Source organism: Diadema antillarum, unplaced genomic scaffold (genome assembly GCF_040938485.1).
Source record: "Diadema antillarum isolate AM-2024a unplaced genomic scaffold, OU_Dant_1.0 seq00000938_RagTag, whole genome shotgun sequence".
Lineage (NCBI taxonomy): Eukaryota > Metazoa > Echinodermata > Echinoidea > Diadematoida > Diadematidae > Diadema > Diadema antillarum.
In genome coordinates this window covers 1-14687 of record NW_027271789.1, presented here as the reverse complement: position 1 = coordinate 14687, position 14687 = coordinate 1, and the positions used below count along the sequence as shown (strand labels likewise).

The following is a 14687-nucleotide window of genomic DNA, read 5'->3' as shown; positions in this document are numbered from 1 at the left end:
TCTTTTCCCAACAACCCTGAAGTAGGATCTCGAACAAGGTCAGTTTCAAACCCTCGAAAATTCCCAAAAGTGTGAGTGCGGCTTCTTGGTATTTTCCCCGATTCCCCCGAATGCGTTTGCTGTGATGAGAAAGTCTCTGAAGATATTCCTGTCCATGCAAAGGCTAACACTGTGGATACTCTTCACTTCTGAAATCTTCCTTTATTTAGCTCAGTGTCTTTTGTCTTTCATTTCTACTTTGAGCGGACCAACTTGCTTTACTCTTGTCCTGAAATTTAGACCCCCCCCCCCCCGTCTCCAAGAGCCATAGTGCAGACATCTTGAAAGAAACTACAGTTTCACTCCTGTGAACACACATGTGCCTATTACCCTGAAGAACGCTGACCACTGGACTGATCATTTTCATCAGAAACACCACGATGGACGAAGATATTAAACGTGATATTTTAGCTAAACTGATGGATTATGGTGGGTATTCTGTCTAGAGGTGTAGCTGTGTTTGCTCTTACGTTATTGTCTATCAGATCATCACCCACGGCCACGACTTGGTCTTGAAAAGTCTTGTGATGTTGTGTAGTCCCGCATGTAGATAACAATGTATGTAAACTAGTTGACCGAATATTATTGGTATCTTGTCGTCGGGGATATGTTCCGCGGAGACTGTGCCGTCTTTGTTGGTAAACTCTGCCTAACGGGTTAGTTCGGCCCCTATACGACCCCATTAACAAGGGGCTGATTGTTAATAGGCCGAGTTTACCCACAAATACGGTACCATTTATTAACTTTTACGAGCTGAACTGTCAAATGTGGCAGGCTGTTCCAACAAAAGGTTGGGCAATCCTGGGTTTTAGGAGGCCATGTGTAATTTACCCCCGCTAAAATTGAAGAAAAAGTAATATGTATCAAAGTAATGTGAATTAGTATAGGTGGCTTTCAGGTTTAATAGGGATTATAGAGTTAGGTTAGGTGCTGGGCTGAAGTTAGAAGCCTAAAAATTAGCCCCGTAAAACCCAGGATTGCCAAAGCCAAACTCAAAGGTTGACTGTTCGTGTTCCTGGGAAGATCAAAGAATGACTGACTGAAGGGTGTTGATGAACACATAAAGATGCAGAACTGTCTCAGTGTTTGCCATTATTATGTCTGCTTTTCTACAGCTTACATTGGACAAAATTTCGTCACAAGATTCTGGCTCTGGTTCTTGTTGAATACAGATGTTACATGTTGAGTATGGTGATGATCCCTGTGGGTAGATTTTTCAGTCCATGACTTTCTTTGAAGGTCATTGTAAGTCCAGCTCCTTTGCAAGTATCTTTGAGAGGCTCCCATCTGAGAGGATGAGCTGATCTCACTGTTGTAGTCATTGGTCACAAATCATGCAGAACTTCTTTTAGAACTGGATTTTTGTGATGGACGATTTATGTGTCTTGTAACGAGGGTCCTAGCTTTGTTACAATATTCCAGTCTTGGGCGTATCAGGGGTTTGCCAGTGATTGATATTACCTCAACAGGACAACAGTGGGTGTCCTGTCTTCACATGAGCCTTGGCAACATGCTGTTTGGCTTGTTGCATACATGTACCTTCTGTGTATGAAGGGACCAGGTACAGGTGAGGTCATGGATATCTTGAATCCCAGATATGAGCAGTGTTGCACTTCAGTGAGGGGCTGCCGTTCATTGTATGTGAACTTGAGACGCTTTTGTGTTCAATGCTTATGGGATAATTAATCAAAGATTTATTGAAACTAATTTCCCACTTTTTTCTCCCAAGCAATGACATCAATTGGATCTTTGGTTCAACTCCAAAACATAATTTCCCACAAATACAAAGAGTTTACAACCCATCCCCAACTGCAAGAGTAGTGCTGTTATAGACATTGTGATGTGTGATGATGGTATTGTCATAGTAAAGTAATGTGTCATTGTCATGTGTGGACATTGTCTTTAACAGCTTTATGCAAGCACTAGAATTGTTCTAAATACTGGATAAGAAAATGCCTCATCTCTCTGTGCTAAAATGCATTGTAATTAGATACATGAGAAATACAATGAATCTGTCCTTTCATTTGTTTCATTTTTCATAGGAGATAGTGTGCTTGACAGCAGTCCACAGGAAGCCTCTGTGAAAACTAGATGCAAGGGAACCTCTATCACCCAAGAAGACTGGAAACTTCAGAAGAAAAGTGCAAAGGAGAAGAAGAAAAAGCAGAAGAAAACATGTGGATTTGTTAAATCAGAGCTTCAAAGAGCATCAAGAAAGCAAGACTCTCCAAAGAAATGTGAGGAAAAACTTGAGAAAAAAATGCAAGACTCAGAGAACAGAACTTGCTGCCCGAAGTCTGGGAGGAGGAAAGATTTGGATGAAGTGAAGGGACAAAAAAGGAAAGCTCCAGAGGTGATTGTCTTTGAAGACCCGACCAGAAGGAAAAAAGACGTATGTAAACTGCGGTAAAAGGTGTTATTTGACCTTCTCTGGTTTGAAGAACTCTGTAAACAATAAAAATACACCAAAAAAATACTGTATACGCCATATATTTCGCGAGTCTACATTTTCGCGAATCGGGACTTCCCAACAATTTCACGAGTGGTTAAATTTGCGATTGTGGAGGCCTGTATTGAACGGAGAAGTGTACACGCGTACGTCACATTCACATCGGGATCAGAGTCAATATTTTCGTGTGTCTTTAATTTCGCAAATAGCACCTACTCGCGAAATTCGCGATAATAAAAACCTTGCAAAATATTCGGCATATACAGTAGCCAGGAGCAGCAACAATTTGGCAACACTGCTAGCGACAGAAATTTGGGGATATTTTCTTGTGTTCACAGCAGTGGGCTTATTGTTATTTTTTTTTAGCAATTACATACATGTATTCCTTTAATTTCTTTGACTGCATCCTCAAATTTTGCTGTCTATACAGGTTTATCCCAAACATGCAAACAAAAGTATAAAATATAGATATTTATAGTGCAGCTGTGACTATCAGTTGGTGTTCACCCCACCCCAGGCATCATGTACATGTATAGTGCACTCCCGTTAAAACGAACACAATTATAACAAAATTCCGGTTACAGCAAAGTAAAAATTCAGGCCACAACATTATCCCCTTTATTTTTTGTAAGTTTAATTTGTTTTGCCAAAACTAAATTTCAATATAACAAAAGAAAAATGCTGGTCTCGAAAATTTCGTTATAAATGGGAGTCCACTGTATCATCCACTATAGGGATGTGACATAGAGATTAGAAATTATCATCAAAACTAAACAAAGGCAATGCTTTCATGAAAAAAAAAATGAATGCATAATTATGACAAATTTCAACATAAAAAACAGCAACCAATCTGTTGCCTTTAGATAATAGCAAATTTCTAGCCCTTACTCAATGGTTGTTATATTGGACACTGAGCACAATCAATACCACAGAAATGCGTGCCAATATCAAATTTTTGTCTATTGGAAGAATTATTTAAGCCTTCATAGCCTATCTTGTTCTGTTAGATATACAGAGCTGTAAATTTATGTTCTCATACAGTATGAAATGTTTCCTTTGTTTGCTGTACCATTTCCATGTCTGCTTTAATGTTTCCATTCAGAGATCAGCAAGAGCACACAAAGAAAGCCGAGAAAGTGGCAAGGGGATGATGGGGCATGAAGATAAGGAACTGGAGTTTGATAAAGTCAGGCATGATGTCTGGAAGTATGGGATCAGCGGCTTTTCCTTTGCAGACAAGGAGAAACATGAGGCTGATAGAGCTATCCAACTTGGAGCTGTGGTGAGTACTCAACACAGCACTTACTGTGTACACCATGTACTTAGCAAGTCTAATTTTTGTGAATTAGGACTTCCTGTCATATGAGTAAGTGGTTGAATTTTGCAAAGTTGTGGAGTTCAGCAATGGATGAAGAAGTGTACACATGCACATCACATTCATATTGGCATCAGAGATAATCTTTCCTGAATAGAATGTAGCACCCGACTCATGTTGATAAAAACCCTGCAAAATAATGGTTTATACAATACTATCTGTAGTTAGCATTTAAAAACATTGATAGGTGCAATACAATTGTATGTCTTCAATGTTACCGGGGTGGTAAGCAGAATTTATTCATTTATTTATTTTTGGGGTACAGCTTGATTGTACTGTATGTAATAAAACCTTGTATCCATGTTCATTACAACAATACTCAATGTTTTGAATCAGCAGGAATCAAGTAGAACCAGTTGGAATGAAGAATTTTCAAAATTTAGGCCAAATTCAGGTGGGAATTGTAAAATCAACCAAAATTCTATACAGCTTTATTAGAATGCCATTTAAATACTAGCAAAGTGCTTCAAACCTGCCCCTAATGATTCCCCCACATTGCAGATATATTTTGGCTCTTGAATGCAGTGCCAATGTACAATTTAGTTTGAAAACAGTAAAAATATTTAGAGTGCTGCTGAATGCACTTCTAATGCTGTATTGAGCGTGGTTTGATTGCTGCACTGAATATGCTCGTATTGGAATAATCCATGTAATTACAGTGGAACATCATTACATTGTATACGGAGGTCAGATTTAAAGTACTAGTAACCCCCTCCTACCATGAGGGGATTTCGTGTGTCATATCTCTGTATATTTCTTTGTTTTGTGACCTGAGATAGTGAGAAACCTGATAAATCTTAAAGGTCAGTTTGCAATAAAGCCTAAAATACAAGGAGATATCATTTTACTCACTTAACCATAACTGTAGACAGTTCAGTCTAGAAACAATTTTATCATAACTATTGTTCACATTTTGTATATTTAACAATACTTAACATTGATTATATTGATTAACTTTTTTCTATACTGGTTGTTTATATCCCTAACTCACATTTTAGAACTGTTTTTAAGCACTAAAGCTGGGTTTTGTTTTATCTGAAATGGTAGATAATGCCTTTAAGAAAGTAATTGTCATGGTTTATAGATCCCCGTTATAATGCGAATCCCCTGTAATGCGTCTGGCTTGGCGGCCACACAACCCACAGTTGGATTGGATTCATGGATCCAGGAGGCATACGTGGTTGAAATTTGATTACAGTGGAAATTCAGTTTAGCGAGATCCTTGGGACCAAGACAATTTGTTCTTTATATCAGATAGTTTGTGATATCAGTAGTCAATAAACAATATAAAACAAAGGAAATAAATTCATTGGGACAGGAGAATTACTGTAGCTTGTTATATCAGGTTTTTGTTATCTCTTTATATCGAGTTTCCACTATATTTTGAAACTGTGTATTCTTTGTGTCATATGATGCCTAGGCCTATAGGATATTCAGTAGTTTTGTCTCTTTGTAATCCAGCCACCGAAAAGGGACTACTTGAACTACAAAGACTACATGGAGACACAGAAGAAGAAGAAGGAAAAGGAACAATGGCAGAGAGAATCCGTAAGCTCCTTGATCAGAGTCTGAGTACTACAATTGCCAAACCAAATTATTTGTACATGTAGTTGTGTCAGTCACTTTTGAGGGAATATAGTGTATTCCACAGTGTTAGTGAGCACTCAGTGTTTGATGTGAAATGAAAGGAGAAATATGCATATTACCAGGCCCTAAATGCAACCTTAAAATCAGCTAAAGTGGTCTAATATCTTGCTGTGGCCAGAAGACTGTCATCATTGTGTAGCCGTCTGAATCCAGAACTCATGCATGTACTATTAAAAGGGTCATGGATTCCAATACATTGTACCTTACATACAATGCACCTGTCTTTCGAGTCCCTTTTGAGTCCTGGAACCCTGAGTCCCAAAATAGCTCATGAGGTACACTATCTCCACAGAGCGCTCAAATGCTCCTAATCCGAAGGTAGGTAGAGTATGGTGTGGTTCAATTTGCTTTTGAGCACTCGAACATGGCCATAATGAATATCAAACAGATGATAGCTTTAATGAATTAATACACTGTGCATTGTCTAACCATTTTTTTTTTTTTTAATCTCATGGGCAGCTGCAATGGTGATCGTGCCTTTTTCATATTAGAGCCTGTGTGCATTTTTCTATTTGTTTCCAACATCATATACTAACCTAAAGTCTTCACCTGAATCACTTTCTTGATGAATTTACTTCAAAGCAAATCAAGGTTGTCATGCCCTGGACATCCATATGGACTTCAGGTGGTGATTTCTTCATAAGAGGTGTAGATTTATAAAAGAATGTTTTTAGTGTGTCATGCAGGAAAAAAATAGGGAGCTATGTACAAGTACAATGTATAAACATAAACATTAACACAATAATCTGCCGAGTGATGGACCCTAAATCAGGGCTCGACACTAACGGTGGCCCGGTGGCCCGGGGCCATCAAAAATGAAAGTCGGGCCACCAAATTTCAAAAAAGGGCAAATTTGGTGGCCCGCCTCGGGCCACCAAAATTTTTTGAAAAGTATGTCAATAAATTCGTAACTTTTTGCGCCGGAAATTAGCAGTTAAATTTGTTTAAAGGATGGATGAAAAGAACTGAATGAGTGCCTGAGAGTGAGTGTAGCAAGTTTGTTGAAGTTTATTTATGAGTAAATATGTCCAACTTCTAATTCTTACTATCATAAAACTTAAATATTTGACTCATTAAAAAAAAAAGAACTTCTGTTTTTTATTGTTGTTGTTTTTTTTCGGGACACCAAATTTTTCTATCGGGCCACCAAAAATTTGAAATTTAGGATTTTGGTGGCCCCATCGGGCCACCAAACAAAACAGTTAGTGTCGAGCCATGCCTAAATGTTTCCATTCTAGATGATTGTACCAACATTCAAATTGCTGTTCAGTTTTCCTATTTGCCTAATGTGGGACAAATTTGCTCTGATGTCACTTATTGTCATTTCTCTTTGAATGTAATGGGTTCCTCTAGGCTCTCGTATCTTCCAGGCTCAAAAGTAAACTGGTTTCATGTTGTCTCCATGTTACAGGATCGACAGATGGGGCTGAAGGTGGCCAAGAAGCGGACTGATAAGATACATTTGAGGTGACTGCGTTCTGTAGTTTGAAGCACAGAGCCTATCTCTAACCTGCTTTGGCACCGTGTGTTCTTTTTTCAACAATGCCAGCTAAGCCCCCCCCCCCCCCCCAAAAAAAAAAAAAAAAAAAAAAGTAATGAAAATCAAACTTGCCTAAAAAAAGTGCCAAGTTACCTCCAAACTATCAAGTGTTATTCTTATCAAAAGATACTCATAGTGAATGACCATATTGAATGAAACAGCAAACTGTTCCTGTGTAGAAAGATGATATGCAAAGACAAACCCCTTTTGTTATGATTGTTAAATAAGTGCATCAAAAGTTAGAGCAACATAAAACAACATCATTTGACATAAGTCAACTTAAGTGATAACATACAGAGACTATGTACGATGTAATACATTGTAGTTCACATTGTCATTGGATCTTAGCTTCACTGAAATAGAGATTGTCTTGCAAAAAAAAAAATATGATCATCTTTGTGAGAATTAAGTAACTTTCTCTGACATGGAAGGTGTGTTATAGCGTGATACATATCCTTTTTTTTGTGTAATTTTGTTTTTATTACTTCAAAGGAAATCACAATATTTACAAATGATTCTCACAATTATCAAGATCATGAAACATAAAATGATACATATCCTAGATACATCTTGGGTAGAGTGATGACCAGGCGTGCCGGAAGCAGTTTTGGAATTGGGGGGGGGGGGGGGGGGGGGCAAATATCGCAGGGGGCTCACGATAGACCATACATATGTTACACAATATACACATACACACACACATCTATATATATATATACAGTAAACCTCGGATAAGTCGACGTCGAGTGAGTCGAAAATCACTTAACTCGAAGCAAAATAAAAAGTCCCGATTTTTCCCTATGTATTTTCTCTAAGAAATATTTGGATAAGCCGAAGTACGAGAGTCGAATTTCGGCTGTGTCGAAGTAAAACATCAGTCCCTTTTGTACAAAATACACGTAGTTTACATCACTTGAGCCGAAGAAGATTTGTCTGGCATTCTCATTACATTTAGAGGAGAACAAAAAAATCGGCATGTCGCAGAACCCCGTCCCTGGCCGGCTGCAGGAAAGCATGCACTACACTCACCGTACCGCGGCTCTGCACGCATGTCGAATACATACACATGTATACATGTATACACACAGCACATCGATCCATGTACTTTATCCATACACACAGCACATCCATACTTTATCCATGTCAAGCCAGAACTCCTTGGTCAACCAATCGCTGCTTTAATATTTTAGTGACAGGCCAAGTGGGCGGAGCTTGTTTGTGCGTGCCCGGCTGGCTGTATAGTTTTGTTCAATGGAGGTGGGATGGGCCTGGGAGAGTGTTTGTCTCTCAGGGTAGGTTGACAGAGATGGCTACCTATGTTGCACCATAGACATAGCACATGCACATTGCCACATTAGCGCAGACATTCTCAGAACTACGTTTAACTACTAGTATTGATACAAATTCCATGTTCAATTTAGAACAAAATAAGAACATTATCTTCAAGAACAGACAAATTTGAATGCAAACACACACACGCACGCACACACACACACACACATATGCATGCAAATGTACTATAATACATGTACATAACTGTGAGTCAAAAAAAAAATCGACTCTCGCGAGAGTCGAATTTCACTTAAGTCGACACATTTTTGTCAGTCCCGAGAGCTTCGACTCATGCGAGGTTTACTGTATATATATATATATATATATATATATATATATATATATGTAAAGTGGCTTACGATGGGTCGAAACATTGGGGGTGGGCACCTTGTGGAAAAGTAATTTTGACGGTGTGTATGCTTGTGCGTGTGTGCGTGCGCAATAATGGGACTACAATACATTACGGAATGTGATACATTCAACAACGCAGTCATTGAGCAACATTGTACGTTTTCCTTACATGGATTATGGAATGACGGTGTGAAACGACAAATTATATAGGCCTACTGTCAGCAACATCAGGAGAATTGCATAATGATAAAATGCGAGCGAGTGGAGAGAGAGAGCTTGAAAATTTTGCCATTTTACAGTCCTAAAACTGCCGTTTGTAGCCATATCTTTCGCTTTGGAAATTAAGGGGGGGCATCGGGCGCAAGTGCTGGCAATTACTGGCGGCAACATTAGGAGAATGGCATAATCATTCAATGCAAGCGAGCGAAGCGAGCGAGCTTGAAAAATTTGACATTCTACAGTCCCAAAACTGGCATTTGTAGCTGTATCTTTCGCTTTAGAAATTAATGGGGCGCATCGGGCGCAACTGCTGGCAATTACTGGCAGCAACATTAGGAGAATGGCATAACCATTCAACGTGAGCGAGCGAAGCGAGCGAGCTTGAAAATTTTGACATTCTACAGTCCCAAAACTGGTGTTTGTAGCTATAATCTTTCGCTTTGGAAATTAATGGGGGGCGCATCGGGCGCAACTTCTGGCAATTACTGGCAGCAACATTAGGAGAATGGCATAATGATTCAATACGAGCAAGCGAAGCGAGCGAGCTTGAAAATTTTGACATTCTACAGTCCAAAAACTGCCGTTGTAGCTATGTTTTTCGCTTTGGAAATTAAGGGGGAGGCGCACCGGGCTCAACTGCTGGCAATTAGTGGCTCCAACGTTTATAGGAAAATGGCATAACGAATAAATTTGACGATTGATTTTGACATTTAACAGTCCCCAAACTGCCGTTTGTAGCTATATTTTTTTTTCGCTGTGGAAATTAAGGGGGGGGGGGGGTTGGCGGCCCAGGCGCAACTGCTGGCAATTACTGGCAGCAACATCAGGAGAATGTCATAGCGATTGAATGCGAGCGAGCGGAGCGAGCGAGCTTGGAAATTTTGACATTCCAGTCCAAAAACTGCCGTTTGTAGCTATGTTTTTTTCGCGTTTATTCATTTATATACATATCTATCTTATTTTATCTATTTTTATTTATTTGTTTTTTTGTTTGTTTGTGTTTTTTTTTTTGGGGGGGAGGGGGCTTTTTGGGGGGGCAAAAATGCGTTTTGCCCCCCCACTTTTTGGATTGGGGGGGGGGGGGGGGGGGGCGGCCCCCCCCAAAAGTGGATTTGGATTGGGGGGGGGGGGCGCCCCCCCCCCCCCACTTCCTGCGCCTATGGTGATGACTCAATTTGGTCTTTCATAGAAATGTAAAATATCATGTCTTCTCAGTACATGTGTATCATGTAAGTACAACTAGTAGTTAAACGTAGTTTTGAGAATGTCTGCGCTAATGTGGCAATGTGCATGTGTTATGTCTATGGTGCAATATAGGTAGCCATCTCTGTCAACCTACCCTGAGACAAACACTCTCCCAAGCCCATCCCACCTCCATTGAACAAAACTATACAGCCAGCCGGGCACGCACAAACAAGCTCCGCCCACTTGGCCTGTCACTAAAATATTAAAGCAGCGATTGGTTGACCAAGGAGTTCTGGCTTGACATGGATAAAGTATGGATGTGCTGTGTTTATGGATAAATGGATCGATGTGCTGTGTGTATACTATACATGTGTATGTATTCGACATGCGTGCGGCGGAGCGGTACGGTGAGTGTGCATGCTTACCTGCAGCAGGTCAGGGACGGGGTTCTGCAACATGCCGATTTTTTTGTTCTCCTCTAGATGTCATGAGAATGCCAGACAAATCTTCTTCGGCTCAAGTGATGTATACTACGTGTATTTTGTACAAAAGGGACTGAATGTTTTACTTCGACACAGCCGAAATTCGACTCTCGTACTTCGGCTTATCCAAATGTTTCTTAGGGAAAATACATAGGGGAAAATCGGGACTTTTTATTTTGCTTCGAGTTAAGTGATTTTCGACTCACTCGACGTCGACTTATCCGAGGTTTACTGTACAATTTAGTGTCACATCATGGCTTAGACACCTAGTGTACCTAGTGTATTTTAAATGCATTTGTCTGTGTTCAGTCTTTTAGAACTGATTCAAAATGGGTAAGAACCCTAATGTGGTTAAATTGCAGAAGTTACTTGGATAAACTTGAAGGTCTATGTGTGTTCATATTTAGCTCTTCCAATCTAACAAATTGTATATTTTGCTTTTTCCAACAGGAATAAAGGATTCTGGACCGACAAGACACAGAGGAGGGGAGTGTATGTTGATGGCCAGCTTGGAAAATACAGCAGGGGTGTGCAGGTTATCACAAAGAACGATATGGCAAAAGTCAAAGGAGAAAGGAAATATAAGCGATGACAGAAGACAAAGGACCTCTTTCGTTAACATCTAGTATGTCATAGACGATGACATACTGTGAATGGATGGAATAATTGACTCTTGCATCAGCTTATTTGATTCTTATAGCAATGTCATCAAGTGAGAGGTATGTTAGTGATGATTTTATGGAAGGAGTTGATGTAGAAACAATACTAGTACCCACTTCTACACCAAGTTGGACTCAGAAGCATTCCTGAAGCGTTTCGACTCGTGCCCCTTTGAATCTTTAGTACAAAAAGTCACCACTTGCCAACACCACGAATGGAATTGGCTGAGAGAGGCTTAAGTGCCATGGTAACCTTTGCATGCTTGGTAACTTGGAACATACATGTATAAACTGTAAGCACAGTGCACTTCACATACCACTTCCATACTACTTCTGGAGCACTCGTGAACCTAGCTTTGAGAGGGGCATTACTGTCATCAGTCAACATCAACAAAACAATCTCAAACAGTCAGAATTGCCTTCTTCTTGTGATCTCATTACTAGAACTTTGAGGAAGATATTAAGTGGAAAGTAAGATTGTGGTTGTGTTGTAAACTCTCGGTTTGAGAGACTTTGCTGAGGATAATGTTGCATAGAAGTCATTGCACAGATCAAACTCAAAGACAGAGAAAGGAAAGTACAATGATTTCATTTATTGTTGACAAAATGGCAGTTATCTTATGAATTCAACTCATATTGTAACATTTTCCCCTTTAATAAAGATATCTAAGATATTGCTGAAGAATGCCTGAATTATCATTTCCTACATTGACTTGCTCCACATAGAGAAATGTCATATGAGAGATAGACTGTATGTGATTTCCTATGGGGAATCAAGGTAGAAGTCTTATCAAATCTAACACACTTTGCTTTAAATTGTCTTGCCAGGCTGCATGGAATAAATGTAAACTAGTCAGGCTACACACATAAACAACCTTTAGATGTTTTCTTTCATACTATCTGAAGATGCTATGAGAGTATCGTAACAATTATACATGTACTGATGGCAAGTTGATTTTTTTTAATACATGTATCAATAACTCATATCACAAAGGCAAATTTGTGATGTTTGCATGAATTTAAATCATCAGTCGACAGGTTGAAAAACTAAGCATAATTTCATATTTACAGATCATAAATACTATACACTGTACAAAATTATACATCAATGGAAAAACACATTTCATCCATGTAAATGCACTAAACAAATGTACCCACAAGGTTTTCAGATCAAGGCATTTAAGCATTACATACCCTTTTCTCAACCAGACTATCAAATTTACTACAGTGGACTCCCATTACAGCAATTCTAAATTTCTTGGGACTGCTGCATTCACTTTGATGTATTGCAATTTTGTTTTATTGTGAAATGCAAAGTAAAAATATAAACAGTATGAACTATGGGTTAGGAAAAACAAAAACAAAAACTGGCTAGCAAAGAGTTTGTTGTGTCAGTGTTATTATGAGAGTCCATTGTAGAGAGAATGGATGTGAAGGATGAGAAACCTTTATACCAGTCTGTTAAACAAACACTTTGATTCAAGAAGACAAACCCTTTCCTTGCTGATGAACTGTATAATTGTCCATAAATATTCTAAGACCAAGGATATGTGGCATTTTGCTTCAGAGAATTCCTCATGTAGACTAGGTGCATGTACAGTTAACACTATCATATACAATAAGTGGACATGGGTTATGATGGGTAAGTGAACAAAATCAAAAAGTACCAAATATTTCTTATGAAATTCTTAATTTAACCACCAGTCAATATATCACTCCTGTGTCGACATGATTTCTCAGTCGCAACTGGGGAAATTCTGTTATCAACTACCTAATGTAAATTGACCGACATTTTTCTTATCTATGTATATCACTACCAATACCCAAAGACATAACATGAATGCTTGATTATCGGCAGTATGGTTCAATTCTCTGTGGTATTGACTTACTCATAGAAATAAACATACACTGTACTGCATGCAGATGGGCTTAAAGTGTGTCAGTATGTGTCATCATGTCCAATACAAATGTGGTGTGTGTGTGTGTGTGTGTGTGTGTGTGTCTTGTGCTCCTTGTGCTGTGTGGTCAGCTGTGTCTATTTTGATTCCTGCTGTCAAACTAGTGTGTGTGTTTGTTGGGGGGAGGGGGATTTTAAAAAAAGTCTTCATTAACACCAGCAACAGTAAATATATTGCTTCATAACAATTGTTACGAAGGTTATAGTTTAAGCTACAGTATAAGATAATGTGTAAAATCAGGATGGTACATGTATACCCATGTCACACCAAACTTCTTTATATATACATTGTATCACATTGTTTCTCAACATTTGAAATTCATGCATTATGCATTTCTACTCCATAATATCTGAGTGTACAATTTTGACTTTTGACTCTTGAACCATCAAAGCCTGCAATGTAAGATTGATTACATCTCCACAGATCTTAAGAACAAATCAAGTTACTCCTTCTCATCAACCTTTTTCTATCTATTTCAGTGTCACTTTGATATTGTCTCAGTGCTGGTTCTATGGGAAGAGACGAAATGGCAACCCAACAGGAAGTTTTCTCTGGTCCTTTGTGTTGTCATTCTGTTTCCCCTAAAAGCATCGGGAAATGCAGCACTACATCTATACCAACTTTGGATCCAATTAAAACATATATTCCAAGATCAATGTTTTCTTGTTTCTCCAGTCTTCACATCTAAATGGAAACACATCAGCTCAAAACATTGGTGTGACCAAGATGGCAGTAAAGGTTGTCAACAGAGTTGACCATATATTTCTGCCTGTAAATACATTACTTACAAGACTCATTGCTGAACTTACCTTTTTGTTTATAAATTCCAAAGGTCATATCATCTTACACTTATACTAACTCCAGTGAGCGAATATGCTGCTAACTTGGCACAATGGTGTAAACATGTGTAACACATGTTAATCAACATTTTTATAAATCAAATTTTTCTGGTGCTGTTTATATCCGCTGATGCAAGGTGAACTGTATATGTGCTTTAATTGATCCATTAAATTCCATGTTTGCCAAGTTAGTTGTAAAGTGTCTTTAATACACCTTGAAGAGGTAACTTTTAAGAAGGTGTTTTTGCACACCACTTTAGTACATCATCATTAGTGTGACAGCAGGACTGCAAATCAGTGTTTGAAACTGCACATCAAATTTCACAAAGTCCTATTCAAAGAGTGATAGTACTGGTAGTCACAACATTAAAGCCATAAAGGTGACGGATTAATCTCTGCATACCAAGTTGTAGCTCATAAAGGACCCTCATCAAATTCTGCCTTACACAAGATTACAGAGTTAACCAAGTGATGCTATGTCTGTAATACAACAATAGGCCCCTATAAACCAACCTGAAAGCCTAATTCCTCCAGCACCGTTTACTAGGCATATAAAAACTTGACGGCTTTGGCACCTTCTTGAATTTTGTTCCTTGAAAGTATTGTATTATA

At 38.8% G+C, this 14687-nt stretch overlaps 1 protein-coding gene across 1 annotated transcript; it reads left to right on the top strand.

The window, feature by feature from the left end:
* The first annotated feature begins 380 nt into the window (after nucleotides 1-380).
* On the top strand, nucleotides 381-12975 carry LOC139741605 (uncharacterized). Its single transcript, XM_071652184.1, has 6 exons — nucleotides 381-468; nucleotides 2082-2431; nucleotides 3591-3770; nucleotides 5325-5411; nucleotides 6922-6977; nucleotides 11070-12975. The coding sequence occupies exons 1-6, from the start codon at nucleotides 420-422 to the stop codon at nucleotides 11209-11211; spliced, it is 864 nt and encodes a 287-aa protein (XP_071508285.1). The 5' UTR covers nucleotides 381-419; the 3' UTR covers nucleotides 11212-12975.
* Nucleotides 12976-14687: the final 1712 nt, after the last annotated feature.